Genomic DNA, 18,489 nt, shown 5'->3' with positions numbered 1-18,489 from the left:
TAAAGACCTTCCACATAGACTCATTGCCTCCCTACCACACCCCAGGGCTATCTGCCAGGCATCTGTGACTTCTCCCATTTTTGCCTGCAGCACAGTTTCCAGAGCTGCTCCAATGATGGTTCCCTCTTCTTCCTCAGGCCTAGTCCAAACTAGAAGGCAGAAAAGAGCACTGGGTCAAGTACTTGCTAGTTGTGTGACCTTGGGCAAGTTAATGTCCCTAAGCATGGTTCCTCAGGGAGGTGAATCCACTTAACTTAATCACCCATTCAACAGTACTGAGATATTTCCTTAAAGGAAACAGGACCAATAGATCAGCTGGGGTGGGAGTGAGAGGAGTACCTTCCCAGAGGAGGTGAAGGTGTAACTGAGGTTTAAAAGGCATTAACTAGTTAGTAGGCAAAGAAGACAGAGAAGAATGTTTTACACAAAGTTTGAATTTATTAACCTTCCTGAATCTGTTTTCTTGCTTGTTTAATGGAGGTAACAGCACCTTCTTCCAAAGGTCATTATGAAAAGTAAATGAGATCTCAGGTGTGAAACACCTCACACAGTACCTGGCACATAGTGTATACTCAACAAATGCTGTTTTTCTTCTTCCCAGCCTTCCACCTTCCACATGTGTAATCTAGGAGAAGGGAACCTTAGATTGAGAAGAGGCAAAGTCCCCTGTAGGGTGAGTTATAAGCCCCTTTGTCCACTCAAGTGATTGGTGATCACCATGGAATCTGGCCAAGCTAGTTATTTGGAATGAGTGGCCTTAGGGGTGAGTGGTTACAGGATTGGGGCAAGGCAAATTCATACACAGTAGAGAGTGAAAGGGGTCCAGCCAATTCAGCCCACTCCTGAAACTTTTGAAATAACCGATAACCTCAAAGAAAGCAGAAAGGAGCTAATGTATATTGAGTACTGACTACATGGCTGGCATTGGGCTAGGCGACTGGGCATACATTGTCTCATCTGATTCTCATCAAGCTGCAGGTACCAATTACAGAGGGTAAAGCTAGAGTTCAGAATGGGGAAGTCAGTCGTCCCAGGTAATTTGCTAGTGAGGGGCAAAGCTGGAATTCAAACTGAGGTATCCAAAATTCCAGGCTACGTGTCCTTTGCTTTAGGTTCCCTTTACTCCCTGTAGTGCTGACCTCTGCCCTGGGGAATGTGGGGAGGAGGTGGACAGAGGCAGGGGATGCTGCCAAGAAAATAACTGTAAGTGTGGATGGCTTCAGTCACATCCCTCTGCAGGCTTCTATCTCGCCCCCCCTTACCCCCCAGGGGGTGGAGGTAGGGAAAGCTAGGGGGAATCCACAATGTGGATGGAATGCTGGAGTTAGTGAGAGGCTGTGCTTACAGTTCCCTTCCCCCACCCTCTCCTAAACTCAAGGGAGGTGATGCCCATCCCTGGGCAGGCCCTCTTTTCAACTCCCAGACTTTGCATCTGCCCTTCGTTTCTTGCTCCCTCAGCAAAAGCTAAGGGGTCTCATAAACACTTAAGCTTCCACATCTGTAACCCTCCCCCAGCCAGTCAAGCCAGCTGTGCAGACTCTGGGCAGGGGTGAGGGAACCTTCACAATCAATCCCCACCTAAGTAACAAAGGGAAGGAGGACCCTCCACCCAATCTGGGCCAGACGCCCTAGGAAGGGGACACCGGGCCAGGTCCGCAGCATCTACTCCTGGAGCCCACCCCGAAGCTTAAAGAAGAGAAGCTAGCAGCTGCGGACCCCCCAGAAGGGAGGGGGCCAACTCTTTCTTCCAGACCACTCCCCTCCCCTCCCTCCTCCCAGCTAATAGGTATTTCCTGTTTATGAGGAAGCTAAGGCTGGGCTTTTGGGGAGGGATGGAGATGGGGATGTTGCCCCCCACCCCGGCTGGCTTAGGGAATCCTTGAGGAGCGCCTGAAGGTTGGGAAGCTCCTCCCTGGGGAAGAAGTGTTCCTTACGTTGACCATCCACATCATCCTCCCTTCCACCCCACCCCCTCCAACTAAGGCCCCAGCCCCTGCGGGTAGGGGGCACTGGAGGGGTTTGCTTCCTGTTCTTCCAAGTCTCGGAGGCCCTCAAAGGAAAGCAGCTTCCAGGCGATTGGGGGGCGGGGGAGGGAGGCTGAAACTGGATGGAGAAAGGGGGAAGGGAGGAGAGCATCTTGACTGATGAGTCAGAGTCTGCAAGGGTAAAGGACAGCCTACGGATTCCCCCTCCCCAGACCAACCTGGCGGTCATTTTGCTGCCCGCCCTTCTCCCAGCAAAACACAGATCCCAGGCAATTAGGCGAGGGAGGGCCGGGACCTCACCTAATTAACCCTTTTAGGTCCAGTCCCAACTGGTTTAGCAGGCAAGGGAGGGGTAATTAATTTAGGGAGGAGGTGAATTCAAGGGTTGCTACTAGAATTAAGATAGTGCTGCTTTCCCCACCCACGTTGGGGTGGGAGCGCATAACCAGGGGCCTCCAGATTAAGAATGGGGTTTCAGAAGAGAGCATGAGCGGGGGGTCGGCAGTCGCGTTTCCCTCCCAGAGCGCGGCCGGGGGTGGAGAGAGAGCTACATCTCAAAGCCCACCCTGGCCCCGCCTCCCCTAGTCCCGGCTCCCGCTTCGGCTCCTCTAAGCTCCCAACCCAGCGGCGCCCGGAGGACGGACACCCAGCGTGAGGCTTCGCTTCCCCTCCCTTCCCCTCGCCCGCCCTCTCCCGGGTCTCTGCCTCGGTCTCCTTTTTTAAAAGCTGCGTCACAAGCACGCCGAACCCGGAGCGCTGCCTGCCCCTCGCCGCCCGCCGCCGCGCGGCGCACGCAAGTCGCCGCCCGCTGCGCCCTCGCCCGGGTCACTTTGACACTGCTCTCCCCGCCCACTAGCAGGCAATTAGCATATTAATAAAGCCCGGCCCAGCCCGACTAGGGCTGGTGAGCGGGCGCCTTCGAGAGGGAGAGCGAGAGCGAGAGGAAGCGCGAGAGCTAGAGGGGGCGAGCGGCAGCGGCGGCGTTGGCGGCGGGGAGGGCGGCGGGAGCGCACAGACACGCACACGCACACGCGCACACACAGACACACACTCCGGGGACGCACACCGCGCGCACACACGCAGAGACAGCTCGCCTTCCTGCCTGGCTTCCTTCCTGTCTGCTCCACGCCTGACAGGCCCCTCACTGCAGCCAGGGGCCGCCCACACCGGACCAAGGCCGGGCCGGGCCGGCGGCGAGGACAGCGGGGGCCGCGGGCGGCGGCGGCGGCTCATGCCCGGCCTGTCCCCGCGCGGGGCGGGCACCGTGACTTGGCTGGGCCCCCAGCGGCGGGCGATGTGAAGATGTCAGTGGGCTGTGCCTGTCCTGGTGAGTGGGGCGCGCGGCCGCCCGGCCCCTCCCCGAACCCTCCCTGCTGATCCTTCACCCCTTGTTTGGTGAGAACTTGTGTGGGGGGCGTCGATGGCATGGCTGTGGTCGGAGGCTTGAGGGGTGTGTGGGGCCTCAGTCGGGGGAAGGTTTTGCCCAAATGTGTAAATGCGCAGCAGCCCAGAGGCACGGGTAAGGGGCGCTGGGGTTAGCTTGTGTGTGTTTTTTGGTGGGGGAGGCTACTTAGGGAGGGGTTTTGGGGGGGCTGAAATTCCCAGAATTCCAGGGTGTTAGCCAATCAGAAGTGAGTCTGGACTTTTGACCCCCCCTCTTCAGGTCATCATACAGTTGTGATTGGCTGGTTTGGGTTGCCCCCCCTTCCCTCCTGCCTATTCCCTCTTACCTATTCTGTGACACCTCCCTCCAGGCTGTTTCTGAGGACCCTGTTTGGGGGGAGGGATTGATTGGGGGCCATCTTGCCCCCCTCCAAATTATCCTGCCTGTTGCCAGGGAAGGTTGGCCCTCCTGAGGGGCACGAGGTCCTCCTGGGGTGTCGGGGGCTGATAATTGGGCCCTTGGGTCTGGCATCTTCGCCCTAGTGGGAGGGGGAATGTGGCAGCCCCAGGCAAGCTAGGAAATAAGAGTGACTTGTGAGAGTTGAATTGAGGGGAGCGATGCTTGACCCCAATGAGAGGACTTAGGTTCAGATCTCTGCCTCCCCCAAAACACATCAGCTCTTGCCAGTGACAGCCTGGGTCTGAGTTCTTTCCTAGGGAGGAGGAAGACCTGGGTCTGAGTTCTTTCCTGCTGCCAGGAAGAAGGAGAGGGGCCGTGTGACTGGAGAGGTGGTCTTCAGAGGGCCTCAGAACACGGTTTATATCCATCCCCAGGACTCTGGGTTCTTGAATTATCTGCAGGACCCCCTCCTGTCCCAGGCAGGAGTTAGCTTTCTTTGGAAAGTCAGGTATTCCTGAATCTAGACTGGTTTGGACCCTTTGCCCCTCCAAATGCCCTCTTCTCTGGGAGGCCCGTACCCCACAACTGGAAACCCCCTCCCCCCAACACACATCCCAAGAGAAGCTGCCAGTGCGGAAGCTTCCTTGAAAATCATGTGACCCAGGCCAAAGCTCTGCTGGGCTGGGCACACACTTAAAGTGCCTGCTGAGGCTGACGTTTAAGGGGCATGGGGCCCAGAGGGAGGGCTAGTAGAGCTTAAGAATCCTGGAATATCCAGGTGTGGGAACCCCTGGCTCCTGCTGCAGAGGGTCGGGGAGAGGAGGAGAGGGAACAGCCTGCCAAGCTGGAATCCTGCCTGGCCCCATCATTCCTCCTCCTACCAGCTTGGTGTGTGTGTTTGTGTATTTTTTTTACAATTGCCTCATGCTGAGTACCCTGTTCAGATCCATCCATTCTCTGAGTCCATCCCATGGCCTTGATCCTCCATCACCGTACATAAGCATAGCTAAAGGGCTGAGTCTTAAATATGATTATTAGTGCCTACAAATAGTGAGCAGGAGGTGAGTATGGAAGGGTTGTCAGGCTGGAGGTAGATGGGAGGTTGATCTTGAAGTTGAGGTAGGGTGCCTGGTCCTGGAGGAGAAGGGAGAAAGTTTCCCTCTCAGTCTTTCTGGGAGCAGCATGGGTACAGAAGAGGACCTGTATGTGTGAGGGGGGACAACTTAAGGCAGTGACCTAAAAGGTATGTTCCTTTTGTGTGTCTGGTGATCTGGTTGGGGGAGAGGGAGCCTAAGATGGCCGAGAGTGGGGAGTCTTTTTCCTGAATGTGAGGAAGTCTTATGGATTGATGCCACAGAGGATGGATGGAGGTTAGTCTTCAAGGAGAACCACTTGAGGAGGGGCATGAGAGTGGCCTGGGGGTGAGAAATGGTAGGATTTGGGGTAAGGGAGGGCACCAGGCTTGCATGGGTGTGTGTGAGCACATGGCTGAACACAGGGACCCCGTGGCAGCATGTCCAGTCCAGGCCTAAAGACCACCCCCCGCAACCTGAGCAGCCCTGGGGTGGGGGCCCAGGCGCCCTGGCAGGCTGCCTGCCTGCTGCCTGCCTGCCTGCCTGAGTCTCTCCTTTGTGCTCTGCTGTCTCCCGGCTCCTCCTCCCCCAGCCCGGCAGAGACAGCACATGCCCCACACATGTGACTGAGGGAAGCCAGAGCACACGCAGACCCACACACATGCACATGCAGAAGGAAACACTACAAGATACACACACATGCACACATCTAGCCCCCATAGTGCTCCTGGGGTGTGTCGTCGCTTCTGGGGCTTTGGTCAGGAGCAGGGAGAACCTCTGCTAAGGGACATCATCCTGGGCAGGGCAGGTTGCTGAGGGGGCCAGGGCCTGTCTGGGGCAGCATGTGGCTCAGAAGGGTTAAGGTAGAGAGGAGTAGGGGGAGGGGAGGAGGCAGCAGTGGTGGCGGCTGGGAGCCAGGAGAGGAGGATGGCAGAGCGCCAGGCCAACGGGAGGCCGGGCACAGACAAAGGAAGGGGGGCAGGCACACTGGAGGCCTGGGTCAGGGAGCCCCAGGGGCCCGGGCAGGGGGCAGTGCTGGTACCTTATCCTGTGGGCTGGGGCCGGCTGCTCCCCTTCAGAATTCCCACCTCCAGGAAGGGTGCTCTTGCTCTTCCCTCCCTCATCACCTTTGTCAGTCTTTGCTGCTCCCTGCTTTCTCCCCACCCCACCTCCCACCAATTTTAGAGCCTTCTAACTCTGAGTTGCTCTCTTTAGTTGGACCTCATCTGCCTCTGTGCAAGTGAGAGAATTAAGTCTGAACTGAGAGAGGAGGAGACTTGCTGGAGAAGGGGAACTAGGAGAGGGCCCGTTTTGAATGATATGCCAGGGTCTGGATACATCTTGGTATTTAGGGGCCCTTCTCCCTGAAATTTGAGGAGACAGACTGGGTGGGGGTTCTGAGTTCTGAACTGGATGCTGAAGCCAGAGCACACAACCATCTCCCCTCCCCAAGTAGATAGTCATTTGGGGCCTGGAGTGACCATTCCTTGGAGGGGGCAGGCAGTAGGAATGGCTGCAGTGCCCCAGGGCTGGGCTTGTGTGAGTGGGGTTAGAACCAGGGTTCCAGCCTCAGGCCCTCCTGTCTCATTGTAATCTGTGCAAGTTAGGATAATGGGCCCTGGATGCTATTAGGATCTCTCGAGGTACTGCCTGTGAATGTCCTTTGGAAAGTTAAAAGGCACAAAACAAATGACAGGAATTGTCCTGTCAGTGGGGGAGGAATGTAGTTATCCCAGAGTTGGGCTGTAAATTTGGGATTCAGAACAAGTATCTCAAGTCCTGGTGGTAGGCAGTATGATGATAGGCATTCTGGCTGAATAGTGTAGATTTCGATAGGTTTATGAAAGCCAGGGTGTATATCATATGGCCAGGCCATGATGGAGAATGGTGTGCAGATTTCAGAGGGGGTGGGGTTAGTCCCTGGGTAACAAATGGTCAGGGTATGTGTGTAGCAGTCTGTCAAAGGTTCAGGAGGTATAATGCAGTTTGGGGGTGTGTCTTGGGGCTTGGGGCATGTGCGTCACGGGTCCCACTGTATGTGTGTGTGTCCTCAGTTTGGGTTTATTTGGGGTTTGAGGTATATCACAGGTTGAAGTGTGTATCAGGTACAGATTTGTGTGAGAGTGAGCTGTGTTAATTGTGTGTGGAGGATGTTCACAGAGCCAGATGCAATAGTATTATTATTGCACAGTCAGCTGGTGTGTATGCCATCCTGTTGTGGGGCTGTGTGTGAATCTGGTTGGGGGGGGCGGGAATAGAAAGCTGAGACTCAAATTGCAAAGAAGGAGGAAGTCCTTACTGCCCGCCACTTCCCATGTGTGTGTGAGTGTGTGTGTGTGTGTGTGTTTCTGTCCAGGTAGTAGGGCCTGGACCACTATCCAAGTTTTAGAAAAACCCCCTCTCTTGGGCTTCCCCCCTTGCATTGGAGAACAGGTTCCTACCCTGGTAACCATATACCGTTTTTTCCTAGGGTTTGGGGGAGGATTCAGCAGCAGACTAGACCCCTTCTGGGGACCCTCAGATGGGCAAGTTTGCCTTCCTGAGCTCTAACAGAGCCCCTTTCCCTTGCACCCACGTGCCTCCGGTGGCGGTGGTGGTGGTGATGATGGGTGGGTGGGGGGAAGGGGGCTTCCTGCAAAGGCAGTCAGCATTTAGAACTAAGCTGGGTTGGGGGCAGGGAACCTGGAGTGTCCCCCTCCTTCCAATCAGTGTTTACAGGCTGAAGTCTGAGTGTGTCTCTGTCAAAAATAACCCCCGGAGCCTCCCCCCAGCTGCTCTGGGATTTCACCAGCCAAGGGTGGCTGCCCAGGCCAGCCTTCAACCCGAGAGATCACTAGGGAGAGGAAGAGAGATTTGGGGGATGTTTGGGAGGCCGTTAGAAGATACTGGGAGTCTCCAGAGAGGAAGAGTGCCCTCCTCCATCCCTGCCTGTGGCTTGGGCTCCCCAGCTCACGCCTGAGCACCCCGCTTGGGGCTTGGGAGCGGCATTCCAGTTCCTGGCTCCCACAGCCCTCCCCTCCATCCCGGTCTCTCCAGACCCAGTCTCTTCTGTCTCCCTGTCTCCAGCCTGTCCCCTGTCTCTCCCAGTCTCTGTCTCTCTTTTGTTTTTCTCAGCAGTCCTCCCTGCCTGCCTCCCTCTCTCAAGCTCCCTCCCTCCCCTCTCTCCCTCTTCCTCTTTCCTCGCAGGGAGGGGGCGGGGCCGGTGGGGGCAGCTCCACCCTCCGCCCGCCCTGGGGCCTCATTCTGAGAGAGGCTCTGAGAGAGCCAGCGGGGAGGGAGGGAGAGAAAGGGAGAAAAGGAAGGGAGCCGGCGGGCGCTGCGTGTGTCTGTGCGTGTGCGAGTGTGAGTGAGTGTGAGTGCCGGGCCCTGCCTCTGCTGGTGCCCCGGCGGAGGGGCCTGCCGGCCTGGGGAGGGCGGGCGGGCTGCTTGGAGGCAGAGGCAGAGGCGGCGGCGGGGAGAGCAGAGGAGGAGGAGGAGGAGGAGGAGGAGGAGGAGAGGAAAGAGCGGAGCAGCCATTGTTGAGGGAAACCTTGCAAACAAAGAAGGCTCCGGACTCCCCGCGGCCCCCCGCCCCCCAGGCCGGCCCCCTGGCCCCGGGTCCCCAGCCCAGTGGCCATTGTAACTTTCCCCCGGGGCTGTGGCCGCCGTGGGGCGGGCCGAGGCCGTGCGTGCGAGTCTTTGTGCAGCCCGCGGAGTGGAACTCCCAGCCAGGCCTGCCTGTCCCACTCGGGACATGAGCGGCTGAAGTTGGCCCCCCCTCAGGCCTCACCCCTGCCAGGGCCCCTGTGGGCTCGCAACCGCTCCCCGCACCTCTCCTGGCCCCCTCAGTTCTCCCAGGTAAGTAAGTCTGGGCACCCTGCAAGCCTGTTGGGGGTGGGTGGAAGGTCCTCCATCTGGCCCGGGCCTGGTATGCTGGCTGTGAGAGAGGTGACCCAGCTCATAGAGGAGAGGGCTCTCGGGCCTGCTGACCTCTGGTCAGCCCCCAAAGGGAGGGGGCCTGCCCTCGGGTCGGGCTGGTTACCATGGAAATGCCCGGCTGGAGGTGCCCCCCTAGGCCACAGGATGCAGCTTCCATTCTGAGAAAACTTTACTAGTTCTGGGCTCTTCCTCTCTCCTCCCCCTTCCTAAGGGCTCCCAGGTTGCTAGAGGTGGGAGACGGGACTCTGCCTGACTCCAAGACTGGATGACACATCCATCCCCTCACCCCCACCCCCACGTTGCTCCCTCTACCCCTGCTGCTGGGGACAGGCAGCAGCAGGGACAGATGGTCTGGGTGATGTTCCCTCCCCTTCTCTTCTCACTCCCCAGCCCTTGTGCTGGGGCTACTGGGAGTTTCTATGGCTCTGGAGAGATGCTGAGTTTATTTGTGTCCATTCATTGGTCGTGTAAATAGAGGCCCCAAAGCTTTGGGCTTTAGCTCCTCAGTACTGTTACCTAGCCCCAGGCAATGCCTGTCATTTCTCGAGTGAGAAATTGAAGCTCTGAAACTTTTTTCAGAGTTAGAGAGGAACCCTGGTGTCTTGCCTCCCTTCTCTTTAGGGTCTTGAGCTGATACATTTCAAGTGGCCCTGAAACTGAGGGGCAGGGGCAGTAATGCTTTTGGGGAAAGGAGGGCCTAGGTAGGGGATGAGGGCCAGGTCTAATAATCTAGACTACTGGGTGCATTGCCCAGGCCTGGCTTCTGGTTGCTAGTGTGAGCTTTGACTTCCTACATGGCCTTGTCCACCTGTCTGTGGAGTGGGGGGGACTTGGGGTTGGGTGGGACTGTCTCTTTCCTGAGGACACATGCTCCTCATTCAGTCCTGACTGGCATGTGAAGGCTGTGTATGTCGTGCTGGGAGCATGTGGATGTGGCCTGTGAGAGCTCATGCGTGGGGCAAGGGCCTGTTGCAGGCACCCTGATCCTGCCTGGGGCTGCTGGGTTCCAGCCCTTGGTAGACATGTTGGGGCGAGCTGAGGGTGCAAGCCTGCTAGGCAGGATGAAGCACACGCGTGTGCAGGTACACACAGGCTCTGAGTCTTGGCACTGAGTCTTCGGGGACGGTGGAGGGTAGGCCTCTCTGGGACCCTCCTTTGGCCCATATTGTGAGGAGGGGACCCAGGGGAGAGAATTAAATGGTACATGTTGGTACAGGGTCTTCCTTTGTCTCTTCCTCCCAAGGAACAAAATAGATTTTGTATCTAAATTGGAGATGGGGCTCAGATACAGCCGATACAGCCACCCTTCCAAATGCAATCAAGTTTGGGGGACATGAGGAAGCAGCTGTGACTAGGACTCTGCTTCATGTTCTCCTCCTGTCTGGTGGGGAGGGGAAAAGTGGCATTGCAGGGGTACCTGGCTCTTACCTAGCTATGAATGTAGCATTTCTTCCAGTCAGGTAATAGTAGAGCAGGAGTAGAACTGTGTGTGCGTCTGGTGAGGTGGAGAGGGGATACGTGAGCACATGCACAGATACACACAAGCAGAGACCCTGTCTAGTTACCACTTGCCTCCTAGAGTGAGCCCCTGAAACCTAGGCTCATTCCCTGGGGCTTCTTATTTTCTATTTGTAACTAGAGTGGGATCCATTGGAGGCCCGTCTACCTCCCTCCCCCACTGCAAGTCTAAGGAGAGAAAAGGGGTTGAGGCTTTGGGTTTCTGGTTTGGAGACAATACTAGACCCATGGTGGGTGTGTGTCGGGGGGGCTGGGCTGATAAGGGAGTGGCCGTTGGTGGGAGAGGCAGAAGGCCCAACTGGTTATCTGGTGGGCGGCACCCAGCAGGCACTCCCCCCCGCTTTATCTTTCTATCCCCTGCCCTCCTGAGACCCTGGGGGTGGAGAAGGAGCAGGGAGTTGGCAAAATCCCCCTTTACCCTCCCCCAACCTGGTCTCCAGAGGGCAATAGAGGGGTAGAAATGCTATAGGATATGGGAATCGGCAGACTAGGCTCAAGTCCTAACTCTGCCAGTTAGTAGCTGTACGATCTTGGTAAGTCCCTTTGAACTTTTAGTTGCTTCATTTATAAAATGGGAATGTTACACTCGACCCTGCTACCTCACAAGGTTGTGATAATGATTAAACAAAATAATGTAGATGAAAAGGGAGTTTATCAAAATTTTAGATTCTAATGTTTAGATATTTATTTATCCTATGGTATTGACATTTCTTCCCAGGTTCAATTCTGTCATCCAGGGCTCAGCCACATGAAGAAATGGGGTCTTGGGTATTAGGGCTGAGAACTTCTAGTTTCTTAATAAAACAAGATTGGAGCCAGATTTAGAAGCTGGGATAGGTGCTCCCTAGGGTAGTCTCCCTCCCCTAGTGCCCTCGGGGGCTCCAGAAGACCAGTCCCTGTGCATACAGTCTAGCAGACTTCCAGGAGCACTGCCAAGAGGGACTCAGGAGACCCCTTCTTTCTTTCCCTTCTAGGTTGTTCCTCAAAGTCATTCAAGCTGTACTCACCCAAGGAGCCCCCGAACGGCAACGCCTTCCCCCCCTTCCATCCCGGCACCATGCTAGATCGGGATGTGGGGTGAGTTTCTTGTCCACTTCCTGTTCCTTCCCCAGATGGCATCCTGCCTGAAAAGGGGCGGGAGTGACACCCCCCAATAATTCCTGTCTTCCACCCCCATTCTCATAGCCTCTTCCCTTACACAGCCCAACTCCCATGTACCCGCCTACCTACCTGGAGCCTGGGATTGGGTAAGTGGAGCCCGGTGGGGAGGTTGGTGCTTTCCATTACAGGGGTGAAGGCGGGGGTGGTGGGGGGAGGCTCTGCTCCTACTGATCTCCCTTCTTTACTTCCCCCAGGAGGCACACACCATATGGCAACCAAACTGACTACAGGATATTCGAGCTTAACAAACGGCTTCAAAACTGGACAGAGGTATAGCCAGGGGAAAGGAGCTTGGAGGGAGAGGGCCATCTGGGCACCCCTGTGGCATGTCTTCTGACACACACACCCCTCCCTGTGCTTCTTAGGAGTGTGACAATCTCTGGTGGGATGCTTTCACAACTGAGTTCTTTGAGGATGATGCCATGTTAACCATCACTTTCTGCCTGGAGGATGGACCAAAGAGATACAGTGAGTGACCTCTGGGGGTCCTGCCAGTGCTGCTGTAAGAGCGTACATCTCCTGTGTCCTTCTAAGATCTGGGCGTGGGTATTTGTCCCAGGGGATCTGTCTGGGCAGGGGTGGTATCTGCCTGACCACTTTTGAGATCCTTCTGTTCTGAAGAGTTTGTCCCACCTCTGCAGCCATTGGCCGGACCCTGATCCCACGCTACTTCCGCAGCATCTTTGAGGGTGGTGCTACGGAGCTCTACTATGTACTTAAGCACCCCAAGGAGGCATTCCACAGCAACTTTGTTTCCCTTGACTGTGACCAGGGCAGCATGGTGACCCAACATGGCAAACCTATGTTCACCCAGGTCAGCACCCAGCTGGATGTGGAGCACTGAAGCACCTGGGTTGGATTCCCCTTCTGGCTCCCAAAAATGTACTTGGCTTTTCCCCAGGGAGGCATAATGGGAAGTGGCAAGATACACAGGGATCGCAGGCATGCTGCAGTATTCAGCAGACATGTATTGAGTTTGTACATGACAGTTTTCTGGGCCACAGGGAGACACCAGTGAACAAGAGCCTGTCCTCATGGAGCTTATGGCCGACGAGTGCATCACTAGCTACAAGAGGAGAGGACAAGAATCTATTAAGCGTTTCTACTGTGTGTGTGTGTGCGTGTGTGTGCGCGTGCGTGTGTGCGTGCGTGCGTGTGTGTGTGCGCGCGCCGGTGTGGCGGGTATATGAGGAGATGGTCCATGTCAGTTATGCACCCAGATTTCTGTTAAGGTGGCAGGAGTGTATGCAGTGGGAGAATCATGAGGAAACGGGAACCGGTATACTTTTGGGTATGTGGGGAGGTGGGCAGACTTGTGACAAGCTTGTTTCCAGGTTTGTGTGGAGGGCCGGTTGTACCTGGAGTTCATGTTTGATGACATGATGCGGATAAAGACGTGGCACTTCAGCATCCGGCAGCACCGAGAGCTCATCCCCCGCAGCATCCTTGCCATGCATGTGAGTTGTGCACAGGACCTAAGCCACAAGGCTGAGGGCAGGCAGCGAGAAGGGTGGAACGAGGCCTGCCATTACCCACCAGTGGCCCTAGACAGAGGGTTGAAGTTTATCCATCTGAAAAATGGGTTTTTATATAGTAGCCCCTCTTCTCTCGGGTGTCACGAGGCTAAGATGATAGGGCAGGTGAGCAGATGCAACCCAGGTGTTAGTATTCTTACCTTTCTCCTCCTCTAGGCCCAGGACCCCCAGATGTTGGATCAGCTCTCCAAAAACATCACCCGGTGTGGGCTGTCCAATTCCACTCTCAACTACCTCCGAGTGAGTCTCTGGTCACCCAATTTCTGCCCCATCCCATTTGGTCTCCACTCCACGTCTGTCCCCTGACAAGCCACTAACTGGTCTCCCCCCAGCTCTGTGTGATACTCGAGCCCATGCAGGAGCTCATGTCCCGCCACAAGACCTACAGCCTCAGCCCCCGTGACTGTCTCAAGACCTGCCTCTTCCAGAAGTGGCAGCGCATGGTAGCACCCCCTGGTGAGTGCCTTGCACCTGCACCTGCTCTTACCAGTATCTGATGCTGCTTCCCCAAGGCTGTATCGCTGTCTCCTCACAAAGCCCTTTCCTCTTTCCTGGGTCTGCGAGATTGGGATCAGGGTAGGCTCAGGCTCCTTAGGAGCCAGAATGGGGAATAAGGGTCCCAGGGCGCTACCCCACCTGAGTCTCCTTTCCCTGGCACAGCGGAGCCTGCACGGCAGCAGCCCAGCAAGCGGCGGAAAAGGAAGATGTCAGGGGGCAGCACCATGAGCTCGGGGGGCGGCAACACCAACAACAGCAACAGCAAGAAGAAAAGCCCAGCCAGCACCTTCGCCCTCTCCAGCCAGGTACCTGTAAGCATCTCGGCTTTCTTCTCTCTTCTGGGCTGCCCCACTGCTGGCCCCTGACCCTTGATCCTTGACCCTGTCCCATCCTGAGCTCACTAGCAGACGTAGAAACAAAGACAGTTTTTCCCAGTGTACTTTGCCATCGTGGGCTGACTCTTGTCCCCGATGACAGTCCTTGTCATCACGTGCATGATTGTGATCACACAGACTCAGACATAACAACGTACGACATCAAGGGACGGAGACAGCCGTGGGAACGTGTGGACATAAAGGACAGCTTAGGGACACACAGACCACCAGAGAGACACACACGCTGACAGAGGGACACACAGACTTGAATGTGTGCAAATCTAGAATACATACACGCACATACATTTCCCCTCCGGTGTTTTTGATCTGCTCCCTCTCTCTCACATTGGACAGACGTTCAGGAGCCCCTAAAATTTTGGAGAGATGGACTAGGGAGCTAGAGGAGTAGACTGACTTCTCCCAGAATCCAGTGGATATAGGTTAAAGGCTATGATGCTTTGCAGCCCTTCAGTGGGAAGTATTCCAGGGGCGGAGGGTATCAGAGGAGTTGGGGTTTTAAATTGGGGTATAAGTGGGGGGTGGGGGTGGGGTTGAGTTTCCCAGGTGGGTGTTGGGGCTCTGGGGGTATCTGCTGCCCTGGGCTGGGCGAGCCCCTGCCCCGATTATGTTTGGGGACCTCCGCCACTCTCAGGATGTGATGGTGGTGGGGGAGCCCACCCTGATGGGCGGGGAGTTTGGGGACGAGGACGAGAGGCTCATCACCCGGCTGGAGAACACCCAGTTTGACGCGGCCAACGGCATTGACGACGAGGACAGCTTTAACAACTCCCCTGCCCTGGGCGCCAACAGCCCCTGGAACAGCAAGCCTCCGTCCAGCCAAGAGAGCAAATCGGAGAACCCCACGTCACAGGCCTCCCAGTAAAGGCCTTGCCACGGCCTCCGCCACCCAGCGCTCTGCCTGTCTGCCCCACCCCTCGAAGCCCCAGGGAGCAGAAGACAGAATGAAGAGACTGAGCATCTAAAATGGACAGCCTCATCCACCCGCTTCAGGGAGGAACTGGACTCACTGGGGGCAGGTGCCAAGATTTGCCCCCCAGTGGCCCTGGGCTTGGGCTGGCCTCTGCAGAGCCTTTTGGGGGAAGGGGGTACTCATGTGGATGCCTATGTGGACCCTGGGCCTCTGAGAAATGTCCTGACCACCTCCCAGGGCATTTGCCTCCATCCTCACCCCAGGTTCTGGGTTCCCCCATCCTCCTGACTCCACCCTCTTCAAGCCTGGGGTTGTCTTTGCCCACAGCCCTTAGGGACTTAAAAGTTATGGGGCTTGGTTGAATGCCCCTCCTCCAAACCCTCCCCTTAGGTGGCTGGTAGTAGAGGGGTAAAGCTCTGGGCTCCTCCCTTCTGCCACCTATCCCAGCTCCAAGTTTTTTAAAAAATAATATTATTAAAAATGTAAGTTTAAAAAAAAAAATCACTCATGTTCCCTATTTCCCCTTATTAAAGGTCCAGCTACCTCCCTATGCCTGGCAGATGGAGAGCTTAGGGCCCATGTGGAGGTAGGGTGGTATGCATTACCATTTTATACAGTTTGAGAGCTTCAGACCAAGGAGACACTTTGCCATCTCTCTTCCCTTTTCCTCTGGGGTGACTGGAGTTGCGGAAGGCATGCCATGAGGGTAGGGCGCTATTGATGGCCTCACTTCTGTGACAGCCCCCTGCTGTTGTCTCTGTCTCCCCATCCTCTAGGACTCTGGCCTGCCCTCCTAGTGCTTGTGACTCCTTCTATCCCAGACCCCAACCCCCTCCCTCCATGGTGTGTATATTCTTTACAAGTCCTCCACTAGAGCAGCTGTCTTGGATGGGGGGAGGGGGAGGCTCCCTCCCTTAGGGAGTGTGGCGGGAAGGGAGCAGCCTTGTTTGTCACTGTGTGTTTTGTTTTGTCTCAGTTGGGCAGGCATGGGTGGAGGAGGGGTTCATCCACTCTCCAGTACTCTCTTTCCCCGACCCCTCAGACTGCATATCTAGTCCTCCCCTGCCCTTCAAGGAGGGGTAGAAGCCACTGAGGGTGTCCCAGCTCTGAGCCCACCAGGGAGCAATAGGCTTTTGTCCTCCAGCTGAAGTAAAGGCTCTTCATCTCCCAGTATCTCCTCTCTCCCTTTCTTCATAGAAGGACAGGGGAGGCAGCCAGGATCCTCAGCTCTGTTTCACAATTGGACATGTGGAGGCTCCAGGCCCAGGGTGAGGCCGAGAGCAGGGTCCCATGAGTCTGGACGCAGCTCTGTGGCTTCTCTGCCTTCTCCTGTGGCCAGTTCCAGAAGTGTTAGCACCACCTCTCTCCCCAGTCTTCCTTCTGGATTCTGGGGTCCCTCACATCCTGTTTCCTCTACTCCAGCTGCCACTTTTGGAAGGATATTGTGTCAGGAGCTGAGGGAAGGGGTAGGGAAGGTGGATGTCCCACCCCGCCCGCTGTAATGCCTTTTTTTTTTTTTTTTTTTTTTTTTTTTTGGGCCATTTGAGTCATGTATGGTACCCATCAATAAAGAGACTTTTTGGTTTGAGAGTGTCTTGGTTGGTCATTGATGCCTATAATGACTCAGTCCAAGGCAGTCTTTTTCCCCTCCTTCCTGCAGTCCCTAACACCAGTCATTGGGGAACAGGCATGAATTGGGCTTGTGAATTCCCCCTCACTCCCATCTCACATTTCCCCTCACTCTTCTGGTGGTGGTCTTGATGTGTCCCAGGCTGCCCTGTATTCCTCAAAAGTTGACTTCCCAGCCCCTCCCAGGACTATTGTTCCTCACCCCTAACTGTCATGGGGCTGCCAGACAGGTGGTGGTCCTCTGCAGGCTGGGTTCCTGGGATAGACAGACCTGGATTAGGCTGTTGGGGGAGGGGTGGAGGAAGGGGTCCTTGCCCAGGAGGGGGCTTGGATTGGAGGAGCTTTGGGTGGTTAGAATTCTTGGGAGGCTCAGTCCTGTTTTTGTCAGATTCCTACCCCTACCTGGCCTCTAGCTTACCAGCCCAGCTGAGATCTGAACTAGTCTCCTCTGGTGTTAGGTCCCTGGGTGCGGAAGCGGGAGAGTAGTGGGGTTGTCTCCTTGCTGACTTTGGGCTGAGGCACAGAGAGAGGAGGATGCTTAAGCACTATTGCTAGGGGACAGCCTGAAGCTCCACAGAGAGATGGTAGGAGGAATAGGGCACTTTTCAGACTCCTTTCCAGGTAGTTATTCTCCCTGATTCCTCTCCTTCCCCACTATTATAGAAGATTGGCAAGATAGGGAGATACTACAGTGGGTTGGGGAGGGGTATTAGCACCTGCAAAAACCCCTACCCTGTCTCCCTCCTTTTTTTTTTCTTTTTTTTTTTTTTGGTTGTGCCGTGCATCTTTCAGGATCTTAGTTCCAGGATCTTAGTTCCCTGACCAGGGATTGAACCCGGGCCACGGCAGTGAAAGTGTCAGGGAATTCCAAGTCTCCCTCATTTTCATCCCAGACAGGGGAATCTGAGGCCTCAGACTGTTCCCTCACTAAGGTCTCTGGATCTCAGGTAAGGCCTCATAGACCTGCACCTCTGCCCCCACCTCCCAAGCTGGCAGGAAGAAACCAGAGGAAAGGACTGCATGGCCCACCCCACACCCTTTCCAGTCCATGCAGTTACCTCGGCCCTGCCCTGCTGCCAGCCCAGCTCCTCGTTGCTCCAGGACCTCAGAACTCCAAGGCCTGCATTTGTACACACACACATATCCCACCCCTCTGCAGGCCTGATATGACTGAAGGACATTTACCAGCCAGCTGTGACCACTAATGCGCCCTGGAAGTCCTAGGTAACACCTATCTGCAGTGTGTTTGTGTCTGGCGCTAGGTGTACATCTGATCTTTCTGCCTGAGTGTGAGCTTGTGTATGTAGTGACTTCTGACCTCAGAGAGGGCTTGGATATGTGTATATAAGGGACGTACGTATACATGTATTAATAGGCATGTGGGCTTGTATATGTATTTGTTTCTGATGTATGTCTTGGTGGATTCATTCATTCAGCTAATATTCATTGAGCCCTCTCCAGGTGCCAGCCCCAATTCTGTGTGCTAGGGATGCGGTGCTGAACGAGGCAGAGGAGGCATGACCACTGGGTGTGAGTTGGCAGCGAAAAGTACATAAATGAGGATGTGTTGTTGAATGCATGGCTTGGCAGTACGATTGTGTTGGGTTATGGGGCTGCCAGGGTGGGCATGTGACTGGGTTTCAGCATTTGCAGGTTCACATTGTGTGTGTGTGTATGTTTCTGAAAGGGAGGTGGGGGTCCAGGGGAGAGGTAGATTGCTAGGCCTGGACTCTGCCCTGCTTGGGGGAAAGGAATGGGCCAGAGAGACGGGGAACCCACTTTTTGAACTCAGGAAAGCTGGTGGCCAGTGACTTCCTCTGAAACCCCAGATCTGGCTCCTCCCTGTTTGCCCCAGTGGCCCCTCTGGGGAAGGCCCTTGTTCAGGAGGAATTGCTGGGGTGGGGGAAGTAAGCCCTTCAAAGCCTTCATGTCCTGTTTCCGGGTGCAGGGGAGAGCCCAGTCCCAGGCACAGCATGATGCTGAAAAACTTGTTTCAGCCCAACTGTGTATGCCAGCCGGGCCCCACTGCAGAGGTCCAGGCCTTGAACCCCAGGCCCTCAGCTCAGCCTGAACCCAGCTCCTTC

General features: G+C 55.6%; 2 protein-coding genes across 3 annotated transcripts in view; both read left to right on the top strand.

Moving 5' to 3' along the window:
- Positions 1 to 18,489, top strand: part of ARMH3 (armadillo like helical domain containing 3) — a gene marked incomplete at its 3' end in the record, with an annotated part of 562,435 nt that overhangs the window by 336,492 nt on the left and 207,454 nt on the right. The window lies entirely within an intron of this gene.
- LDB1 (LIM domain binding 1) lies at positions 3,288 to 15,345 on the top strand (the record flags this gene model as incomplete). Of its 2 annotated transcripts, none has more annotated exons than XM_079704817.1 (11): positions 3,288 to 3,312; positions 11,252 to 11,354; positions 11,480 to 11,524; positions 11,633 to 11,708; positions 11,804 to 11,906; positions 12,080 to 12,252; positions 12,773 to 12,895; positions 13,130 to 13,213; positions 13,306 to 13,429; positions 13,634 to 13,776; positions 14,498 to 15,345. In XM_079704817.1, the coding sequence occupies 11 exons, from the start codon at positions 3,288 to 3,290 to the stop codon at positions 14,726 to 14,728; spliced, it is 1,230 nt and encodes a 409-aa protein (XP_079560943.1). In that variant the 3' UTR covers positions 14,729 to 15,345. The 2 variants fall into 2 exon arrangements, with proteins under 2 accessions (XP_079560943.1, XP_079560942.1); XM_079704816.1 differs by having other exon boundaries at positions 13,634 to 13,782.

Source organism: Hyperoodon ampullatus (genome assembly GCF_949752795.1).
Source record: "Hyperoodon ampullatus genome assembly, chromosome: 1".
Taxonomy (NCBI): domain Eukaryota; kingdom Metazoa; phylum Chordata; class Mammalia; order Artiodactyla; family Ziphiidae; genus Hyperoodon; species Hyperoodon ampullatus.
This window is presented reverse-complemented; position numbering and strand designations above follow the sequence as displayed.